General features: G+C 33.5%; 1 protein-coding gene across 7 annotated transcripts in view; it reads left to right on the top strand.

Annotated features, from left to right (window-relative positions):
* The window catches only part of LOC140445580 (uncharacterized), a 538,348-nt gene that overhangs the window by 491,686 nt on the left and 25,568 nt on the right, over positions 1-21,094 (top strand). The window contains exon 5 of one of the 7 annotated variants that reach the window (XM_072537712.1): positions 17,502-17,824. The exons of 5 other annotated variants lie outside the window; for them this stretch is intronic. In XM_072537712.1, the coding sequence (XP_072393813.1) occupies positions 17,502-17,809 (308 nt within the window). In that variant the 3' untranslated portion in view covers positions 17,810-17,824. Of the gene's footprint in view, positions 1-1,366; positions 1,675-17,501; positions 17,825-21,094 lie in introns of those variants that run through there. One more of the 7 variants, XM_072537717.1, reaches the window with a different exon arrangement.

Consider the following 21,094-nt stretch of genomic DNA (forward strand, 5'->3'; position numbering starts at 1 on the left):
CAAGATTAAATTATTATTTACTACAAGAACAATAAATGTGAAAAACTAACATACTTTATCCTACGTATTATAAACTATAAAATATCCGGAACGAAAAAACGCTTTTCAAAACGTGACAGTTACAATACAATATCTCACTATAATGTTTAATTAAAATAATTTAAAGTTATGTCTAAATTGATTATCTATCATTATTTTTGAATTGAAATATTTTCAAAAATTATAATAAAACACAAATCAATGTGTGGGTACTTAATTGAGATAGTGGAAAATTACAATAGTAATAGGAGAATTTTTTAGGATGCATGTTTAAATAAATGTGACTGACTGATAGAGAATGCTCGATAATGTTTTAGTTTTTAGTATACTCAAAACTGGCGGTCTGTCGCATAGCCATCGAGCAAAAAGACAAAAGAGGGAATGTAAAGGTAGTGGGGGCAAAAATATTGTTAGACAGGAAGTGCCATCTTGAAAGGCCAAATTAAACAAGGAAAGAGAGTCTTTCCTTGTTTAAGAAATCAAATTTAGTTGGGTTATGTTATTATTTGTCCCAACTGTCACATGAAATCTTATTTATATTGAAGTTTTTTAACAATTGTTTCACATTTTAGACTGTTATCGTTAATATTTAATTAAAATTTTCTCGTCTAAGACACATTCTGAAAACTATTTTATAGCTACTGTTAATAAGTGTCGGAAAATTTAAATTTGGCGCATTCGCATTTCCGGATATGTCCGCCAGAGGCCACTTTTTTGGTCGCCTTTTCATAACGATTAGATTCCCTCTTTTGTCTTTTTGCTCGATGCGCACAGCCCTGCTTTTAGCTGGTTTCATATAATATTTTCGTTGAACTGGCAACAGTGCCCTAGAAACTAGAATGACACATGTGACAAGATCAACGTACACAACTTAAAAAACACGATTTTTGGTTATAAGAGTTGTACCAGTTTTTTATGACGCGAACGGTACCAAAAATTTTGCGACAGACTGAACCTTCAGATATTATGTAAATAATCCTTTTGAAAGGGTCTGAGGTAATAAACATTTGAGAGATTTGTGATGTAATAAAAGAGGTTTAACGAAATCGAGACCTTTTTTTGCGGTAAAGATACATTTACAAAAAAATTTAATGAAGGGAAATATAGTACAGAAGCTTACTATGTACTATTAAGTAAGAAGTATGTTAAGGCTGTACTAAGGTCGGTTACAAACTGTAACAATTATATTTGCTTAAATGTGTAACTTTGTTTAGGTTTTCCATCCAAAAGCAACATTAAAAAAGCACTTGGACATTGTTTTTCATTTTAAAAATTATTTTGTAATGTATTTTGTATACTCAAAGTACTCAGATTTTGATTTTTTTAGGAGTGGTTTATTTTGGAAAAGCATTCAAATATCCGAAGATATATTTCAATAGTTTTGAATTCCGTTATCACATGAAGCGTGGAGCAGGTACTAGGTGGAGATGTATCAGTGACTGTAAAACAAAGTGTAGAGCATGCGTCTATACTTTTGGGAACTGTATTGCCACAAGTTTTGAGCATAATCATAAGCCGTTAGATAATTTTGATTTAGAGATAAAGCTTAAGAATCTTATTTCTAAAACTGTTAATATTGTACATACTAAAACGTTTAGAGGTTTTAATGATGCGAAGTAAAAGGTTTTTAGCTATTACAGTCATATTTTGAATTATCGTACCCCACTTTAAATAACTCGACAGTTATTTTTTTATTATCTGTATTTCGCAACTCAACTATTCCTCACTCCCGTGTATTCTATCTGTTTTACCACATCTTTGGTGGTATTTCTCCTTATTTCTTGCTTAACAAGTCTAATCAACCGAAATCAGTGATCAAAACAATTATATATTGTTATCCGGTAAATGTCTTACGGGCTAGGCGGTGTCAAAATATCTAACGTGAGTTTCGCAGATTACACTACACTTCTAGCCTCTACTCTAGAAGAAATTACTCCACTCGAGGTAGAAAGTCCTAAATTTGGACTCTAAAGTTAATTAACTAAAACAAAATCCATTATTGATCGCCAACAGCAGTTTTCTGAAACCCAAACTACTGTGGAATGCGAGATTATCTCCTCTATGATATATCTGAGAGCTCTAGTTAATAACACAGGCAGTTGTGAACCCGAAATTTGAAACCGCATTCAACTAGCAAGAGCAGCATTGACTGAACTAAACGTGGTCTGACGTGATCGTTACATTACTATGATAAACAAGAAGAGACGCGTTTTGACTCTGGTCTTTTCCATATTTTACTATGCGTGCGAGACATGAACAGTCAAATAATCAAATAGACGACGCATTGACGGTTTTGAAATGTGAATATAGAGACGACTGCTTCGAATTCTGTGGATGATCCGCCGTACGAATGTCTCGGTTCTAGATGAAATTAAACCCAATTAGCGTCTCTTGAATGCAGTTTACTCTAGAATTTTAAAGTGTTATGGTCATATCCATCGAAGTGATCACAAAAATGAGCAGTTGGTGGTACAAGAAAGGCCTCGGAGTCAACGCCAACGTGGCAGATCTCCACAGCGATGAGCAGACATTACGAAAAAGATTTTCAATAAGCAGTTTACTGAGGCAGTACATGTAATACCGAAATTATTGATAACGACATTAAAGTATGCCTTTAAGATGGTCAATTGGGACCACAGAGGAGTAACAATAGACGGCGAAAAGCTTAACCATCTCCGTTTCGCAATTACATCATCCTTATCACAGATAAGCCACAGATATGTTAAATGAATTGGACTTTGCATGTTCGAAGGTGAGCCTCAGAATGAACTTGACAGTTCATTCGTGAAGTTTATGACAAATATGGTTCACAAGAATCATTTAACTTAACATTTAACAGAGACCAAGAGCAAACAAACGTAGTAGAGAAAGGCCACCTACACGTTGGGCTGACGACATCAGGCGTATCACCAAAAATTGGCAACAAAGAGTACAAAATCTTAAAGAATGGAGAAGTTTAAGCGAGGGTTATGTGCAGCAGTGGACGTGATGACTGAGGGCTTGATGATGATGATGATGATGACGCACAACACATGACCAAGATGTTAATGACTATGATGATGAAATGTCTTGATTGAATGAAATGTCTTGATTGAATGAAATGTCTGACGATAATAAATACTCGTAATAAACATTTGTCACACCGAGCAGTAAATTCACATCTCTTACGGTACTGTTCATCCATCGATGGACTTTATACACTAACACATTTTTATTTAAATCGCAGTTCCATGTGGATTTTACACTACAATTCATTCATAATACATATTCCAAACTGTAAACAATCGTACGTGAAAGACAAACGCGGTCGTACTGAGGTGTATTATATGATTTTTAAAAATATTTACTTCTTGAAACGAAGAATGTAAGAATTTCTTGAAGTTAAATTGTGAGTAGCATCATTGTAAGTTTTTCAAAACATAAAAACATACCATTTTATTTATTCTGAGGAGCTATATTTGCTGCTTTCTTCCTCTGGATTTATTATTATTGATTTGATATGAGTCTCTATTATCTTGTCCAACTTCCACCTTTTGGACTCGACTTTTTGTTTAACGTGTTGCATACATTTATGCCATGTAGTTGAAGTAGCATTATGTATTGCATCATAAAAAATATTTTTGATGTCTGCAAATTTAATAGTATTGGTTTTGGCTGCTACATAATTTGTTACTTGTGCCCAGATGAATTCAATCGGATTGAGCTCACAATGGTATCGAGGTAGCCTTCAAACAATTTTGTTTTGGCTTTTTGCCATCTCATCAATAATGTATTTTTTATATGTCCTTTATGTTGTTTAACAATAGCTAGGTAATAGTTTCACTTTTAATAAATATTGCATCCTCAAAACCTATATTTTTTAAATGTCAGCCATGCTTGGATATCAGTCTTTCTAGAAGCGGTAGTTAACTTTTTCCATTTTTCTGGAATTAGAAGGCGCGTTGTCCAATATGATGATGGAGTTTTTTTTCTAATTTGAGCAGTATATTTCTAAACCAGTTTTCAAAAGATTTTCCGTTCATGATAGTCGCCACTTTTTTTATTGGAACACCCACAGCGCTTCTGGAATAAACCGCCAATGTGACAAATTATTAGTCTCTTTCCTTTTCCTGAAAATTTGGTTATTTTAAAACATACTTAAATTGAAAAAGCACGTATAACATTTACCTGCAGGATCTTTTAACCCTGTAGAAAGTCCATCTAAAAACGCGTAAGATGTTACAGAATTTTCGACCATACTTTGGATTTGGTGTGACCAGCGTTTAGCTAAGTCTCGTCGCGTAGTAAAATTTGCGGTTTTCATTTCTGTAGGACTTTATTTTGATCAGAAATTTTCGTATCCACAAGACAATATCATCACGTATCATCACGGTCCATAAAAATACAATTTTGCTGACGGCGTTGAAACTTGAAATTTATTTTTTTTTTCAATAATTTGAAAAACGTAGTTGTTTTGAAATTTGGCAAAACCGGATCTTCATTAACAAGCCTTAGAATTATCTATTGTGGGTATTTCATTTGGAAAACATAATTCGTGAATTATTCTTCTTATTCCTTCTCTCCCGGAGTCAGTGAACTTAGGTGGCTTGGATCTGGACAGACAAACATCGATAATCATGTGATATACTATGCTGGTAATGACGATCCTCACCATTATAACATGTGGCATTGGAGTGACATTTATAGTTGACGAGAAAAGCAGTAGATGTGTAAAGAACTTTATACCTATATCTGATAGAGTAGCTATGCTACAAATTAATACCACTCCTAGAAATATTAATTTTATTCAAGTATATGCTCCTACAGGACAAAAACCAGAAAGAGAAATACGAGAATTCTACCAAGAGATCAAATAGCTCATGAAAATCGCAAAGAAAAATGCTGTAAACATTATTATGGGAAATTTTAATGCCAAAGTGGGTAAAGCGCGGACCGAAGACGTAGTCGGAAACTTTTGGTTTGGCCTAAAGAAATTATAGAGGAGAAGTACTGGTTTTTGCCAAGAAGAAAATCTAATGATCGCAAACACCTGGTTTAAACTACCAAAAAGAAGATTATATACATAGAAAGCACCTGGAGATAATCAAAATCACATAATAAGAAACCAGATTGATTATATATTAATTGACAAGCGTTATAGAAATGGAATCAGGGCAGTTAAAACATATCCCGGGACGGACATCGGTTCCGACAACAATCCTGTTATCGGTAAAATCTCAGTTAAACTGAAGAAAATCAAACGCAGAGAGAAGATAAAACCTATCTTCGAAAAACAAAGATCCAACAGTACAGGCAGAGATAGAGAAAATACTCAATGATACACTCAAAGAAAAATTCAGTGAAACACCCGCGGTAGCAGACGAATCAGTAGAAAGTATTTAGCACACCTTCAAAACAACAATCACAATTATACAAACAGAACATCTACAAGACAACGCAAGAAAAACAAAGAATACATGGATGACAGAAGAAATCCTAGAACTGATGGACGTAAGAAGATCTTACAAAAACCGCAATGAAGTAAAATATAAAGAAACCCGGAGAACCATCCGAAACAAAATCAGGAAAGCCAAAGAAAAATGGATGAACAGCAGATGTGAGGAACTGAAGTAATTACTAAAAAATCATGACTACTTCAATTACAATACAAAAAGATTAAGGAAGTCACAACTATGAAAAAAAATTCACTACAGCAACTCTAGTAGATAATAACAACCAAATAGTATCTAGCCCAGTAAATATATGGGAAAAATACATCGAAGATCTGTTTGATGACGAGAAAACAGAACCACTAATGAATATAGTACAAGACACAGTACTTTATTTATTAGCATCGGAAGTTACAAAAACAATCAATATGGCAAAGCCACGAAAGGCCTTAGGTCCAGATGAGATATATGTAGGGACGATAAAACTTTTCAATGAAGAAAATCTTTAGTCCTTAACACTACTATTTAACAAAATGGAAGAAGGAATCTTCCCAGAAGACTGGCTTAGATCGACATTTATACCTATACCCAAGAAAAATAAAGCAAATAGATACTCACAGTTAAGATTAATTATCCTAATAGCCATTTTCTGAAAAGTTTGCTCAAAATTGTACATCAACGTATATACAGAGAATGTAAAATAAATCTGAGCGACAATCAATTTGGATTTCGTATGGGGCTTGGTAAGAGAGAGGTATTATCTGGCCTCCAGATATTACTACAAAAATGTCGAGATCAACGAAAAGACATGTTTCTCTGTTTTATCGACTACGAACAAGCGTTTGATCGAGTAAAACATACAGAACTCATAGAAACCCTAACACAACATGGTATAGACCATAACACGGTGGCCCTTATTAAAAACCTATTATGGGATCAAATGGCGTCGATTAAAATAGACAATCGTATGACAGCAGAAATGTCAATAAAAAGAGGAGTTCGACTGGGCAGTGTACTTTCTCCACTATTGTTTAATATATATTCCGAAAAGATCTTCCAAAATGCCCTCGAAAATATTGAAGAAGGAATAAAAATCAACGGAGAATATGTAAAAAACTTAGAGACGCAGACGACACCGTCAGTATTGTGGACAGTACTAAGGGTTTGCAACGTCTTTTAAATGGCATAACCAGAGAGGGAGACAGCTTGCGGCTGAATATAAATACAAATAAAACAAAAGTAATGGCCGTTACAGGTGCACCAAATGCCGACATTAATATTCGTATCTACAACAAACAGATAGAACCCGTACAAAAATTCCAGTATCTTGGTTGCTGGATCACAAATGATCTTGACTACGAAGTTGAATTACGTGCTCGTATAGAGTATGCTAGGTCCGCTTTTCAAAGAATGAAAAAATTCCTAATAAACTTTACCTTATCGTTGTATATCCGATACCAATTTGTAAAAACATTCATTTATTCCATATTGCTATACGGAGTGGAAACATAGACTCTCGTAATCACAAGTATGAAACGTGTAGAAGACTTTCAGATGTGAGTTTTTCGAAGGATGCTAAAGATCTATTGGACAGAGCACGTGACCAACAACGAAGTGCTGAGAAGAATGAGGACTAAGAGGGAACTCCTAAATATTGTAAAAACCAGAAAAACGAATTCTCTAGGACATATTTACAGAGGAGAAAAATACAACTTCTTACAACTGATAATGGAAGGAAAAGTGGAAGGAACAAGAGGTCCAGGAAGAAGAAAATGCTCCTGGCTAAAAAATGTAAGAGACTAGACAGGCATGGACACACATTCGATACTAAGAACAGCTCAAGATAGAGAGCAATTTGCTGTAGTTATAGCCAACCTTCAGTAATGGAGAGGGCACTTTTAGAAGAAGATTCCTTCTCTGTCAAATTCATCAAGCGAGATAATAATATTTTTACGATGCTTAATTGGTTTTGGTGTCGACAATGTTCCCGTATTTTCATATTCTTGAACCACATTTCGCGCACTATGGCTACATACGCCTACAATAGATAAAAAGTAACAATATTTATTAAATAAAGTAAAATTTATGGAGAAACAATATCAGTACAGTTTGTCAAACGTAAGAAAAAGTTTAAAAATCTCACAATCGCCATAACACTGCATGGCGATTGTAAGATTTTCAAACTCTTTTCTACGTTTGACAAACTATACCTGTTTTATCTGCTATTCCATTAGAAATCGCTTTTTTCGACTTTGTAAGTTTCTATTGCATTTCCGTTTTAAATATTTTTATGATCATTTCCTTCATTTTAACTGTAAAATGTTCCTTTACTGATCTTTTTTTATGTGGAATGCGGGTTACATCAATCTCGAGTTCGTTTGTTGTATTAGTGCTTGACATTTTTCTTGTCTTATTTATCTTCAATAACTTGCAGTAATTGATTAAGAGAAGGTCAAAATAGTGAAAAATAATATGTATTGTAATAAAAAAAATTCATCGAAAGTATGGGTAAAATTATAAAATTGCATTCTGTATAATTTTCTAGTCCAGAAAAGAAAATAACGCTTTTGGAAACATCAATAATGTAAAATATTGATTTCTCTTACCTTTTTCCAAGTAATTACTACAAGCTGTTTTTATTTTTGATGAATCAACACTTTGTTTTTGGATACTTAAAGTTTACTACACACTATAAAACTTATAAAAATAACACGACCAGTAAATAACTCAACAATAACTATAAAGTTACAGAACACAAATATAGTAACTTATAAACCAAAACGCTACAATTTGAATATAAAATAATTAGAATGTGCTGTTTGGACCTGTAAAATGACAATCATTCTAATTCGAGACGATTAATCATATTTAATAGTCTCTTGGAGAATGAGAAGGCGAATACTGTCGAAACGTGCGCGTGTTAGGCCTCAATAACTTGTTTACAGTTTGAATTATACAAAATGAATGGAGTTTCATACTTTCAATTCATAGAAGTGGGAGCCCTGGGAGTAAAATTTTTACATTAATGAATTCAGTTCTAGATTGTAGCTCCAAACAATATTAATTTTTTTAAATAGTATTTTCACAATGAAAACACGTTTTTTCGTGTAGTAATTTTGTAGCAGTTATAATTTGTCTACCAGATTGGGTATCGCTTATATGAGGTTGAAACTGCGGACAGAAATTGCTGGGCTGGAGATAGGGTAAACAAACAAACCGAAACGTATGCGAACGGCCACTCTTGGTTTGGTTGGACAGCTGGGTCGTAAGCAAGTGAATAAAAGAGGGACTAGAGGGGTAACTACAAAAAGAGAAATCAAAAAGTACTTACATAGATTTCCTGGGCAACACAACACAAGAAGATTCCTAAACTAGTTAAAAAGGATGCCGTTTACAAGAATCTTGCTGGATGGAAAAAAGCCTTTCTTACCTAAAAAATATTAAAAGGGTTAAAATTTTTTTAAAGGAAATAATACTATACTTGGTTTAGAGAGAAACATTACATATTTATTATTACTTCACCATAAGCAGTTACAAATACAAATAATAATAACAAAATGCAAAAACAGAACTTACAATGGCAATATTTGTAACGTTTTACAACAAACTCGAGACGTTGGGGACACTAAAGGAATTTAAATTATTATTTAAATGAAAATATGTACATTTTTCAACGGATTACATTAAGGTTAACCTTTTAAAACAAAACAAATCAAATTTATGGTTATGTACCAACTGTCAGAAAAAGATAATACTAGCTGTCATATGTCGAAATGAAATATTTAACTTAATTACTATTTAAATGGGAATAAGCCACAATTGTAGTACCATGAATTCTCCTTGTAGTGAACTATCAAAATTTTTATTAAATATTTTAAAACCAATTGCAAATAAAAATGACACATTTATAAAAAATACACAACATTTTTAAATAAATTATCAACAATTAAAATATTGAATTTAATTCAAATAATACTTTAGTAAGTTTTGACATAAATAGTTTATTTACGAATGTGCCATTAGATAAGACTTTAAATATAGTCAAGAGAAAATTAGAAAATGATGATACATTGGCAACTAGAACAAGACTAAATATATCAGCTATAATGGAGTTAATAACATTATGTACTGATAATACATATTTTCAACTAAATAATGAATTCTATAAACAAAGTTTTGGACTAGCAATGGGCTGTAGTTTATCTCCATTATTAGCCGATATATTTATGGAAGATTTTGAAACAAATATTATTTCTGAACAAAATTTAAAACCCTCAGTATTGTGGAGATATGTAGATGATGTATTCTCAATATGGCCTCATGGATCAGAGTTGTTGGACACATTCCTAAATGATATAAACGATAAAGAAGAGACAATAACATTTACCATGGAAAAGGAATATAATAACACATTACCTTTTCTAGATGTTTTAATCTCTAAGAACGATACTGGATACGAAACTCAGGTGTATAGAAAACCAACACACACCAACAGATATTTAAATTTCAAATCAAATCACAATATTAATATTAAAAAGGGAATTATTAAATCCTTATACGATAGAGCCAAAATTACTTGTTCTAACGAAAATTCGTTCTTGGAGGAAAAACATTTGTTAACATCTGTTTTATTAAAAAATGATTATCCTTTATCGTTTATAAATAAGGAATTTTCAACAATCGATCGAATAGAACAAAACAACTTAGAACAAGACCCTACAACATATGCAAGGAGTAATACGAGGAAAATAACAATACCATACATAAAAGGATTATCGGAAAAGCTTAAGAGGATAGGAAATAAATTCAACATTTCAACAACATTCAAAACAACAAACACGTTGAGATCTATTTTGTCCAAAACCAAACCTAACAATGAACAAGAAAGGACAAAGAATTCCATTTATAAAATACCTTGTGAATGCGATCAGTTTTATTTAAGTGAAACATCAAGGCCATTAGATGTTAGAATAAGTGAACATCAATCCTATATTAAAAATAGAGAATTTGATAGATCTCAAATCTGTAAACACGCATGGGATAATGAACATAGGGTTGAATGGAATGATTCAAATATAGTCGTAAAAGAAAGGGATGGTAAAAAGAGAAAAATCAAAGAAGCGGCTCTAATTATGCTAAATGAGACCAATTGTGTCGCGAATTCCTCGGCAGAATGTAGTAGGATCTGGTTACCCATATTGAATGAGGAAGATATTAAAAGGAAAATACCAGTATTGGTAAGTCAGTAACATATAGAGAATGCATCATTTATGATTTTTTTTAAATAACAAACATATAAAATCGGAATTTGGTGTTTATTGAAGGTAAACTAAATGCACGATCAAATACTTACCATGTCGGGATAGTATTATGAGGTTTTTTCCTGGTTTTTCCCTCATAATTTACTATGGAATCACTAACAGGAGAATTTTACTGTCATCATGGTATGTATTTGTCTTTTTAAAGACGAATTACATGTTATGATCTTTTCTGACGGATATTCTCAAGTTAAAGTTGATTTCATGTAATCGAATGAACTATCTTATAAGTAAAGTCGTCCCAGGAACGCAACTCAACAATATTGGCAATATCATTTTAAAGTCGTCTACTTTAAAATGTATAATGTATGTCTGAATTGTCAATATAGATGAGTCAGATAAAATTAAATTATTAGAAGAATTTTTCACTAAGTAACAAAAAACAAAATTTGTTTAATTTACTAATGTTTGTATTTTGAAAACGATTTCCGAAGTGGAAATTGAACCGTCAATAAACGTATTTTAACCTTTAATTGTGGCTTATTCCCATTTAAATAGTAATTAATTTAAAATGCCACACGAAAATAACTTCAGAGAAATATTTAATCTTTTGAAACATTAATTAAATTTTAAAATTATTTGCGTCTCACTCAAGCTGGAATTGGTTTACCATGGAACATAAAAATGGACAATCGTTGAGAAGTTGGGACTAATTCGGGCTTCGAATTAACAAACTGCAATCTTCAAAACTCGGCCACTCAAGTTCTTCTTGAAACTATGCAGACCTCTCAAATTGTTGGAAACGCCGTCTTACAAATATCTCAAATAAGGCACAGCATGAAACAATCGGTGATCAAACTCAACAAAAAACTGCCAAATTACATTTGAGTATAAAATTCACCTCTCCACATATAAAAATTTGCCGGCTTTTTTAAGACTACACCTACAAGCTATTTCCTTCGAATTTCAATCCCTACTTAACTTGACCTACTTAATACAATTTATGTTTAAAGCATTTAGGCAGTACACAAGTCTATCACGCTATTTTATATAATTAGTTTAAGGTATTTAATGTAAAAATTATACCTGTTTCTTTTACATATATTTCATATATTAAAACTGTAAATAAATCTTTAGAATTACAATGATCGCCTTTGATTCTCCTTTGATGAATTGTATACAGTGATATTTGCTGTTGACATTGGCACCATTTCTGTCTGGCCGTCTAGTCCAAGTGGCCCATACTCTACATATACTATTGTTGCCTGATGGCTATCGAAGAACTATCTATGACCAACATATATTCTTACCAGAAACCGGAAGTACAATAACTTTAAACTTTAATACTTTATCAACTTTAAAAATAAATTACCTGTTCGTCGTAGATAAAATACAGTATACAACTCATTCCGGTTTCCACACGTGTGATAATCTCAAATCGTTAAACGACAAAATATGTCTGTCATGCTAGTGTCATATCCCCGCGTCGGTGTAGCTTCGTTCTGACATTAGCAACGGAAAAGAAGAAGAATTTACAGTTGACAGACTAAGAAGAATTGGCAGACCAAAAAGAAGAATATTGGATAGTTGACAAAAAGGGTCCGGTCTTGGCTAAGGTTCATGCTCGACCGGTAATGCAGATTCAACGCTTACCGACAGTGACGTCAGAGTAGTTCAAATGTTCTGTTCTGTCTCGCCCAGAAGTAGCCCATACTCTGCTGTAAAAACTGCAGTTCTTTCACTAAGAATTTAAATTATATAAAGTCAACATTTTCCAATACAAAAATATTTGGAGTTAACCCTTTAACGTGTAAATAATGTTTTCTTACATATTTTTTGGATTTTCAAGTAAAATCTAGTTTAAATGGAATGCTGTTTTATAAAAAATGACAAATTATAATTAAATTTCTATCACAAAGTTTTTTTAGGTGGCTTTAATATGTACCACTAACCGTTCGAATAAACCAATATCCTCTAAAGTTTGCTGGTTAGCCATATAGCCACTTCTTTCTTATCTAGATAAATCACAAAAATGCTTCAAAATATATTTATTTAAAAACGAGAAAACGTCGCCATTCTGTTCGGTGTCGCCGGGAAATCGCCAGGCATTCGTATTATGTGTCCGCCCCCGCTAAGTCGCTGTGTTTTAATGAATGTTACGACATCTAGTTTATTAAAGCGTTGGTATAATTCTAAATTAAATCTTTTGCGCCACTGCCTTGATCGTTAATAGCTCCAAAGAAGTCTTTCATTCTTCTGCGTTAGAGTCCATGTCTCCGCCCCGTATGTGAGGACAGGCCTCAGCAGTGTTTTGTATATAATAATTTTAGTTTTTTTTTTGGTATTGCTTGAGTGGAATAGTTTTTGGAGTGCATAATATGCCCTATTTGTTTATTCGTCTTTTAATTTCTTCGCTTGTTTTATTGGTAATAGTCACTAGCGAGCAAAGGTATGTGAAGCTGCCAACACGTTTAAAGATATGACTTCCGAATGCTGTTTCCCGTTCCTCATTTGCTATAGGATCCTTAGTAACCAACATGTACTTGGTTTTGTCTTCGTTGATGACTAGACCGACCTGTTTCGCCGCCGTTTCCAATTCTAGGAAATATTTTTAAGATTTGTATCGATCTATTGTAAATAGTACCGCCGTCTCTAATTCGTGTATCTCGGACTTTTCCAAGGTAATGTTAAATAGGATGCAAGCAGGGCGTCCCCTTGTCTGAGTCCATTTTTTATATTAAAGGATTGAGAATTTTCTCCCTGTGTCCTAACGCTGGCTTTTAAGTTAGACATTATCATTTCTCGTTAATCGGATGAATAATTAAGTTTTTCTGCTATACCAAACTCACGCATTGGTTGGTATAGTACTGTTCTCTTGACACTGTCATATGCGGCCTTGAAGTCGATGCATAGGTAATGGGTTTCAATGTTAAATTCAAAGGTTTTCTCGAGGATCTGTCTTATTGAATGAATCTGGTCAATTGTTGATTTTTCTCGAGTAAATTTGGCCTGGTATTTTCCAGCTACGTCAATATGTAAACTTATAGTCTTTCGTAGAGAATATTTACTAGCATTTTGTAAGCAGTTGTTAAGAGGGTTATAGTTGTCACACTAGAGCTGATCGCATTTTTTATGTAACGGGTATATCACGCCTTGAGACCATTGACAGGGCATGGTCTCATTTTGACAGACAAGTAAAAGTTTATGCAGTGCTTGTAGTAAGACGTCGCCACCATTCTTGTAAAAATCACTACAAATTTGATCAATAAAAATCTACCCAGTCAGAAATTATGCGAAGCATTCTAAACACGAACTAATATTACACTTATTACATGCTATTTTTGATCTCTTCACATTTGTTTTGGTGAAACAATGTGCACATCGCCTATACTTCCCCTTGCCTGGTAAATGTACTCCAACATTCGTTTTTCTAGTAACATTATTGGTGGAAATTGAAGGTCCAGTTTTTGTATCTCTTTGTTTTTGTGTCGGAAAAATTAGAAATTTGTTAATTGACTAGTTTTGTCACGCATTGGTTGGTATAGTACTGTTCTCTTGACACTGTCATATGCGGCCTTAAAGTCGATGCATAGGTAATGGGTTTCAATGTTAAATTCAAAGGTTTTCTCGAGGATCTGTCTTATTGAATGAATCTGGTCAATTGTTGATTTTTCTCGAGTAAATCCGGCCTGGTATTTTCCAGCTACGTCAATATGTAAACTTATAGTCTTTCGTAGAGAATATTTACTAGCATTTTGTAAGCAGTTGTTAAGAGGGTTATAGTTGTCACACTAGAGATGATAGCATTTTTTATGTAACGGGTATATCACGCCTTGAGACCATTGACAGGGTATGGTCTCATTTTGACAGACAAGTAAAAGTTTATGCAGTGCTTGTAATAAGACGTCGAATACGTAGTAAGACGATGCAGTTGATCGAAATTGTAAATGAGGATTGAATTTTATTCTTTCAGTGGTCAATGAAGGTTTGTACATTATATATGCATTTATAATCGCAGAATCTAAAAAGTAGAAGAAAAGTTTTATCCCCATTTACGAATTTTCCACGAGATGGAGTAGGAAGCAAGGTATTGATCAAAAAGGTCAACGCCGTCCATGAATTTGTTGTATATAGCTACTGATTGTCGACAGGGCATTTTCTCTTTTTTTTTTCTTCTTTATTTGTTCAAACAACATCAACTTTCCATGAAGGATCATGAAGAGAACTAATTACGCACACACACACTTTGCCTCTGTCATGCTATTTGCAAACTGATATTCCACTGTACTCATCTCCTACCAAAATCAGAATCACCTAATTTCAATTGGTTACCATTTAGCAAAAGATTCTTGGGAGAATGCGTTCTATTTATTCTAAAAGTTCTGCGGGCCAAGGTATTCTTATGTAGCAAATTGGAAAGCAATTCAATTGTGGAAAAAAATTATCAAAGTGTAAAGTTCTTTTTAAAGTATAAAGTCAAAGTATAACAATTCTTTTACCCAATTTACCCTTAGTGTGACTAGTTTCCTTTCATTCATACACTTTAAATGAAAGCATATAACCAGTTCGTGCATAACTAAATTGTAAAGCCTCATTTAGCAGGCTTCATGTGCATGTATTGCTTTAAAGTTGAGCGCCTCTTGAAGCCTACTATGCTTTTATGTATTAAAATCTCTCTGGATGCAGAAATTAAAAGTTTAAATTCTTTATTTAGATGGTCGATAAGTGGTCTCAATTTATGAAGTTTATCGAAGTTGTTTTCACCTTTTTTGAGCATTTTTCATTGTCGTTCAAATGGACGTGATGTAGAATCGCTAAAAAGCGCTTCTATCCACTCGAAAATTTTGTTTATAAAACTAATACATTCTTATGCCAGGAAGTTGATGGAATCCCATTATTATAAGGGTTCCAAAAAAACTTGGAGTTTGGTTGGTTTGCACATTGGTTTCTTTAACAATCGTGTTTAGGCCTCCTCCTGCTCCTATATCTTTTCTCCTTCGTAAGGATGTAGTGGCGTCATGTAATTTATTTGACTATTTCTGTTCAATTATCTCTCTCCTGTACGTGTTGTTTTGCTTCGGAGAATGAGTAACCAGGCATGTCCTTTATTTTTTCCGACCATCGTACTGGAGATCTTCTTCTGGATCTTTTACCCGCTACGTTACCTTCAACTATCATTCGCTCCATGCCTTCTCTTCTTATAGTTTTATGTCCAAAATATCTCAGTATATTTTGGTTGATAGTTGTGATGAGTCTAGTTTTTATGTTCAGTTCTGCTAGAATTGAGTTATTTGTGCGATATGCGGTCCATGGTATGCGCATCATTCTACGGTAGGTCCACATTTCAAATGCCATTAAAAGCTTTGAATCGGCTTTTTTACTGTCCAAGTTTCTGAAGCATATGAATTTTGTGTTTTTTGTTGATGTCAGTGTTCTTTCAAATTTTTGTCAGTTTGGCTGTTGCCGATCTGGCCATTGTGATGTGTCGACGGATCATCCTAAGTAATTTGAGCCTCAGTAATTATATTGCCTGACCACTTCGTAACCTGTCATGTTTCTTATCTCTGCTTGGAATAGTCAACTTATTTAGTAGCTTATTCGAAAACTTGTTTTTAAATATTTCCACATGTTCCAAAACTTGATCCAATATTCTATACAAAATTAAAGTTTTTGAATGTGTCCTTAAATTGTGGGTTATTTTTCAATTTATTGAAAAATCTGTGAAATCTAAAAATCTAAATTAGTGTTCCCAGATAGCATATAATTTTCTTCATTCTCGGGTCGATCTTTTGAAATCTTTTAGACTGATATCTTCCGAATTAGAAAGATGAAGCAAAACGCCTTTTTGAAAATTTCTTTTCTGGCACATCGTTCTTGTCATTTGAGTCATCCAACTCATAGTCAATATCTGATCTTAATTTTTCAAAATCTTGTGACGGGTAGCTCTTTCGAGGCGACAGACTCATTAAAACACAGGTTGAAATAAAAATAAATCTATTAATTCTAACGTATGTACAAAAATAAAAATAAAATATATTCCATATCCTTGCCTGGATCCCGCGAGAGTGAAATTCCCGGCGGACGTCTGTAAAAGAAAAATTATTATTACTAACAGAAAATAAAATACGTGAATTCGATCGCACGCAGACTTATACTCGCTTCGACCTCAGTCCAGCGGAAGCGCCAAACGCTCTCCTAATCAAAATATTCGATCCAATCAAAATATTCGATTGTGCAGATCCACGTTATACTCTGACTCAGAGTTGACGGTAACGTTCAATCCACTATACCCACGAGTTCTGCTTGATTAAGGACAGAGCATAATCCTCATTGCGGAAGTCTTTCTGTCCGGGTTGGCTCGCAGATTCAATGCACTAGCGAACCAGGGAGCCTAGAGCGCTAGCCACAATACTCCTTTAACTCCGCCAGCCGCTCGCTTTAAATAGCCGCTCCGGACCCCACCTCGTCGTCTTTTCGTGGAAATGGATGCGTGATTATTGACACTCCCACGGTTCGAACTGTTGAACGCTGTTGCTGTAGGACGTTCAGCACATCGTTACAATCTAGTAAACTTATATTTCTTAGTCTCTGTCTGGAAGAGTCTGTCTTTGGAACACCAAACTTAACGTGGTCGCCATCCTATAGAAGAAAAGGCTTCTATTACTCATAAATTGCAAATATTATTATATGAATTATAACTATGTAAAAAATTTAATATATGGATGTTGTATTTTAATTTAATTATTCGATTTCATCTAAATGAAAATATTTTTAGGTATTGTCTACTTCAGCAAAGGTCAAAAACACCCAATCCTTATTCTTAATAACTTCTACTACACCATGCACTGGAAAGATAACAACAAAACACGATGGCGTTGTAGGCGACATAATAGTCTTAGATGCATTAGCTTTCTTTATACAACTGGAAACACTGTATACATTCAGAACAAGCATAACCATACATGTGAACAGATTAACATGTCGAATTTGTCTTCTCAAAATGTTACAGTTATTCATCGACAAACAGCAAACAGAGGGTCTAGACACAGAGCTGATTATTTTGAATGGTCAAATGTACATTAGGATATATAGTATACTGATAGAAATAAGTTAGATTGTATTTAAAAGAAAAGACAGTTAATATTTGAGTTCACGTATAGTGCCTCTGTATATGCGCTTATACGTATTTCATCCAGCAGGAATCATCAGAGCGACTGGTACAGAAGCTCTAAACGTGAAAACTTTTCTGCCAAAAGAAGCAACACTAAATTGGTTTCATTATAATAAATCATGAAAGTAAAAAATGCGAAGATTTCTATTGACGAAACCAAAATTCATATTTTTGCTTTAATCTGTGCCTTCTATTAATTGCAAGGCAAAACAGACGATGCTAATGATGTAAGAGAAAGATATGGAGAATATAAAAGTTGCATTCTACAACATATCTCCTCATCTAAGCAAAAATCCTTGGCGAATTGGTTTCTTGTACTCATAAAGAGTAAACCGAAATAAAACAAAAGACAATTAAGACTTGATTTCACGTATAGTGCTTCTGTATATGCGCTTATACGTATTTCGTCCAGCAAGAATCATCAGAGCGACTGGTACAGAAGCTAAAAACGTAAAAACAAATGTTTTCTGTCAAAAGAAGCAATAATAAAATGGCTTCAATTTGGACGCTATAGCGACATCTGATAATAGATTTGTTTTCACGTTTAGAGCTCTGTATCAGTCGCTCTAATGATTCCTGGTAGGATGAAATACGTATAAGCGAATCTACAGAGGCACTATAGGTGAAATCAAATCATCTGTCTTCTCTTTTATTTCGGTTTACTCTTTATGAGTACAAGAAACCAATTCACCAAGGATTGTGGCTTGGATGAAGAGATATGTTATGGAATGCAACTTTTAGACTCTCCATATCTCTCTCTTACATCTTTAGCATCGTCTGTTTTGCCTTGCAGTTTGTAGAAGGCACAAATTAAAGTAAAATTTTGAATTTTCGTTTGGTCAATAGAAATCTTCCCATTTCTGCTTTCGGGATATTAGATTGTTTTTATTTAAATAAGTATTTAATTAACAACTTAACTTAGCACAAAGCCTGCAGTATATTTGGTGTCTTAGCCATTATATAATTTCAGTCATCATTTGTTTAACTTTTTTTTTTTTCAATAAAAACACTAAATATGTTTAAATGTTTAATTGAAGAGATTATTTTTATTCTTGTGTCTTTACTTCACTATAGCATATATTGTGTGCTTTTGATATTAACCCTTAACTTGGCAAAAGGTTAATTTTGAATCTAAAAATCTGAAAATTGGTATGTTTGCTGTTTGGGCATCATACAAATATTCTATAACAACAAAAAAAAATATGACATCTATATGTCAAAAATTTGGATTGTATACCAGAGTATACATCGCCAAATAGACCTAAAAATAGATTTATATAGCATATTATACATTGCTAAATTATGAAGACCAAGTAATATGAATAAGAACTATCAAAATTTAACCAAAAATATTTATTAATGTGAACATCCATAAAACAATTCCTGTTATGCACTAAATATAGTCTAATATTAACTTGTTATAAAATATGGCAGTTTGTCCCTTCTTGCAATATCTGTACCTGCCCATTGCAGCTTGTACTGGAAAAGGATCCAGATGATCTAATCTGATATCATCTTGGGGTCTAGGCTTTACCGGGTTTTTAATTTTTTTGGAAGATAGTGGTAGCTGCTCATTGCTGGGACGTCTTTTTTTTATTTTGTCAGACTGTCGTAGAGTTTTGGCAAGTTTAATTCTAAATTGTTTCGCGTTTGCATCACGTTTATATACTAGCCAGACATCATTAATGGATATATCTATAATTTGAGAAAAAATTGCCCCTATACCGTCTATGTGTTTTGAAGCGTATTCTATATAGAACAATCAACATATCTGCCAAATTCACACCACCCATATGAATGTTACAGTGTTTTATTAACTGTGGGCATGGAATGTGTATTTTACTGTTTTCCATTTTGGAGAATCTTTGTATGGTTGCCATTGGAATGGAGGCTACATAAGAACTACATAAGGTTACGGTTATCGTACTACTTTGCAACGACAATGCGACAATCATTGTTTACTCTTTGTTCAAAAGAACTTTTCCCATCTTTTTTCATTTTCTAATCAGATTCAAGTGGGCAACTCCGTAGTCTGTCTTTCCTAACAGTTCCCAAAGAAAGTATTCCAAATTCACTTCGAAGATATGTAATAAGTTCTTAACTTGTAAAATAATTATGGAAATAAACCGTCAATAAAAGTTTATTTTGGATTGTTGAACATAGTGCGAAAACAAATTATTTTGTCCCAAATGCCATGTTAGTTTCCTCATCTGTAAAACGACGGTTTCTAAAGGTATCGTTTCCTCCATGGGGAAAGAAATCATATATTATCCCCGATACGCCACAACAAACAAACATTTTAAAACCCCATTTTTTTTCTTCTCATATTGTCTTCTCGAGCCTGCCTTTTTTGTCCTTGTATGGGACCATCATTTTATCCACTGAACATCTAGACTCTGATTCAATTGTGAGACAGTTTCTTCGTACACGATCTGGCCTTATTTTGAAATATCTGTCATTATTCAATTCCTCATTGTTGACAAAATGTAGTATTGCTTGATAACTCTTTAGTGACATTACATTTTCAATAAGTTCATATCGCGTCTCTTGAGACCAATAGTCCGTGTACGCTGTATACGTGTATTAAAATTTTAGTAGCTAAGAAATCATGCATCTCATCTATACTTGTGTCTTCACATTTGTGAAATGTTTGTGTCGAATACAGATTAGTTTATTCTACGATTAATTCAACAATATCTGGACTTAAAAAGATTTTAAAATATTGCAAAGGTGTTTGTATATTTTCGGGTTTTGTAAAATCATTACTTTGTTCTGTTCATATTCACCTCATCATATTCAAAATCATCAGTCGTCCAGTTGAATGAAGGCTCATCTTTTTTTCCCTTTCGATTTATTAATTTATAAAAACTTGCTTGTTTTTGGACTACTGGAGAAAATTGTGGCACTACTGAGTGAGTAGCTACTGCTAGTCTTCGTTTACTGACTGAAACAGATAATATTTCTACAGCTTCCTCCATATCTTCTTCAGAAGTTATATTTTCCTCAACATCATCTATGTCTTCTGTGAATTCTTTCAAAAAATTACGAGATAATGCCTCTTATTCGTCATCACTACTACTTTCTAAGTGGCTTTCAGCACCAACTGGAGGTAAAAGAGCCATTATTTTATAAATTCTCCTTTTTTTAGTCTGGAAAAAAAATTCATGTCAAATAAGCCATATTGGGCGTGTATACTA

The sequence above is a fragment of the Diabrotica undecimpunctata genome, chromosome 7 (assembly GCF_040954645.1).
Source record: "Diabrotica undecimpunctata isolate CICGRU chromosome 7, icDiaUnde3, whole genome shotgun sequence".
Classification (NCBI taxonomy): Eukaryota; Metazoa; Arthropoda; class Insecta; order Coleoptera; family Chrysomelidae; genus Diabrotica; species Diabrotica undecimpunctata.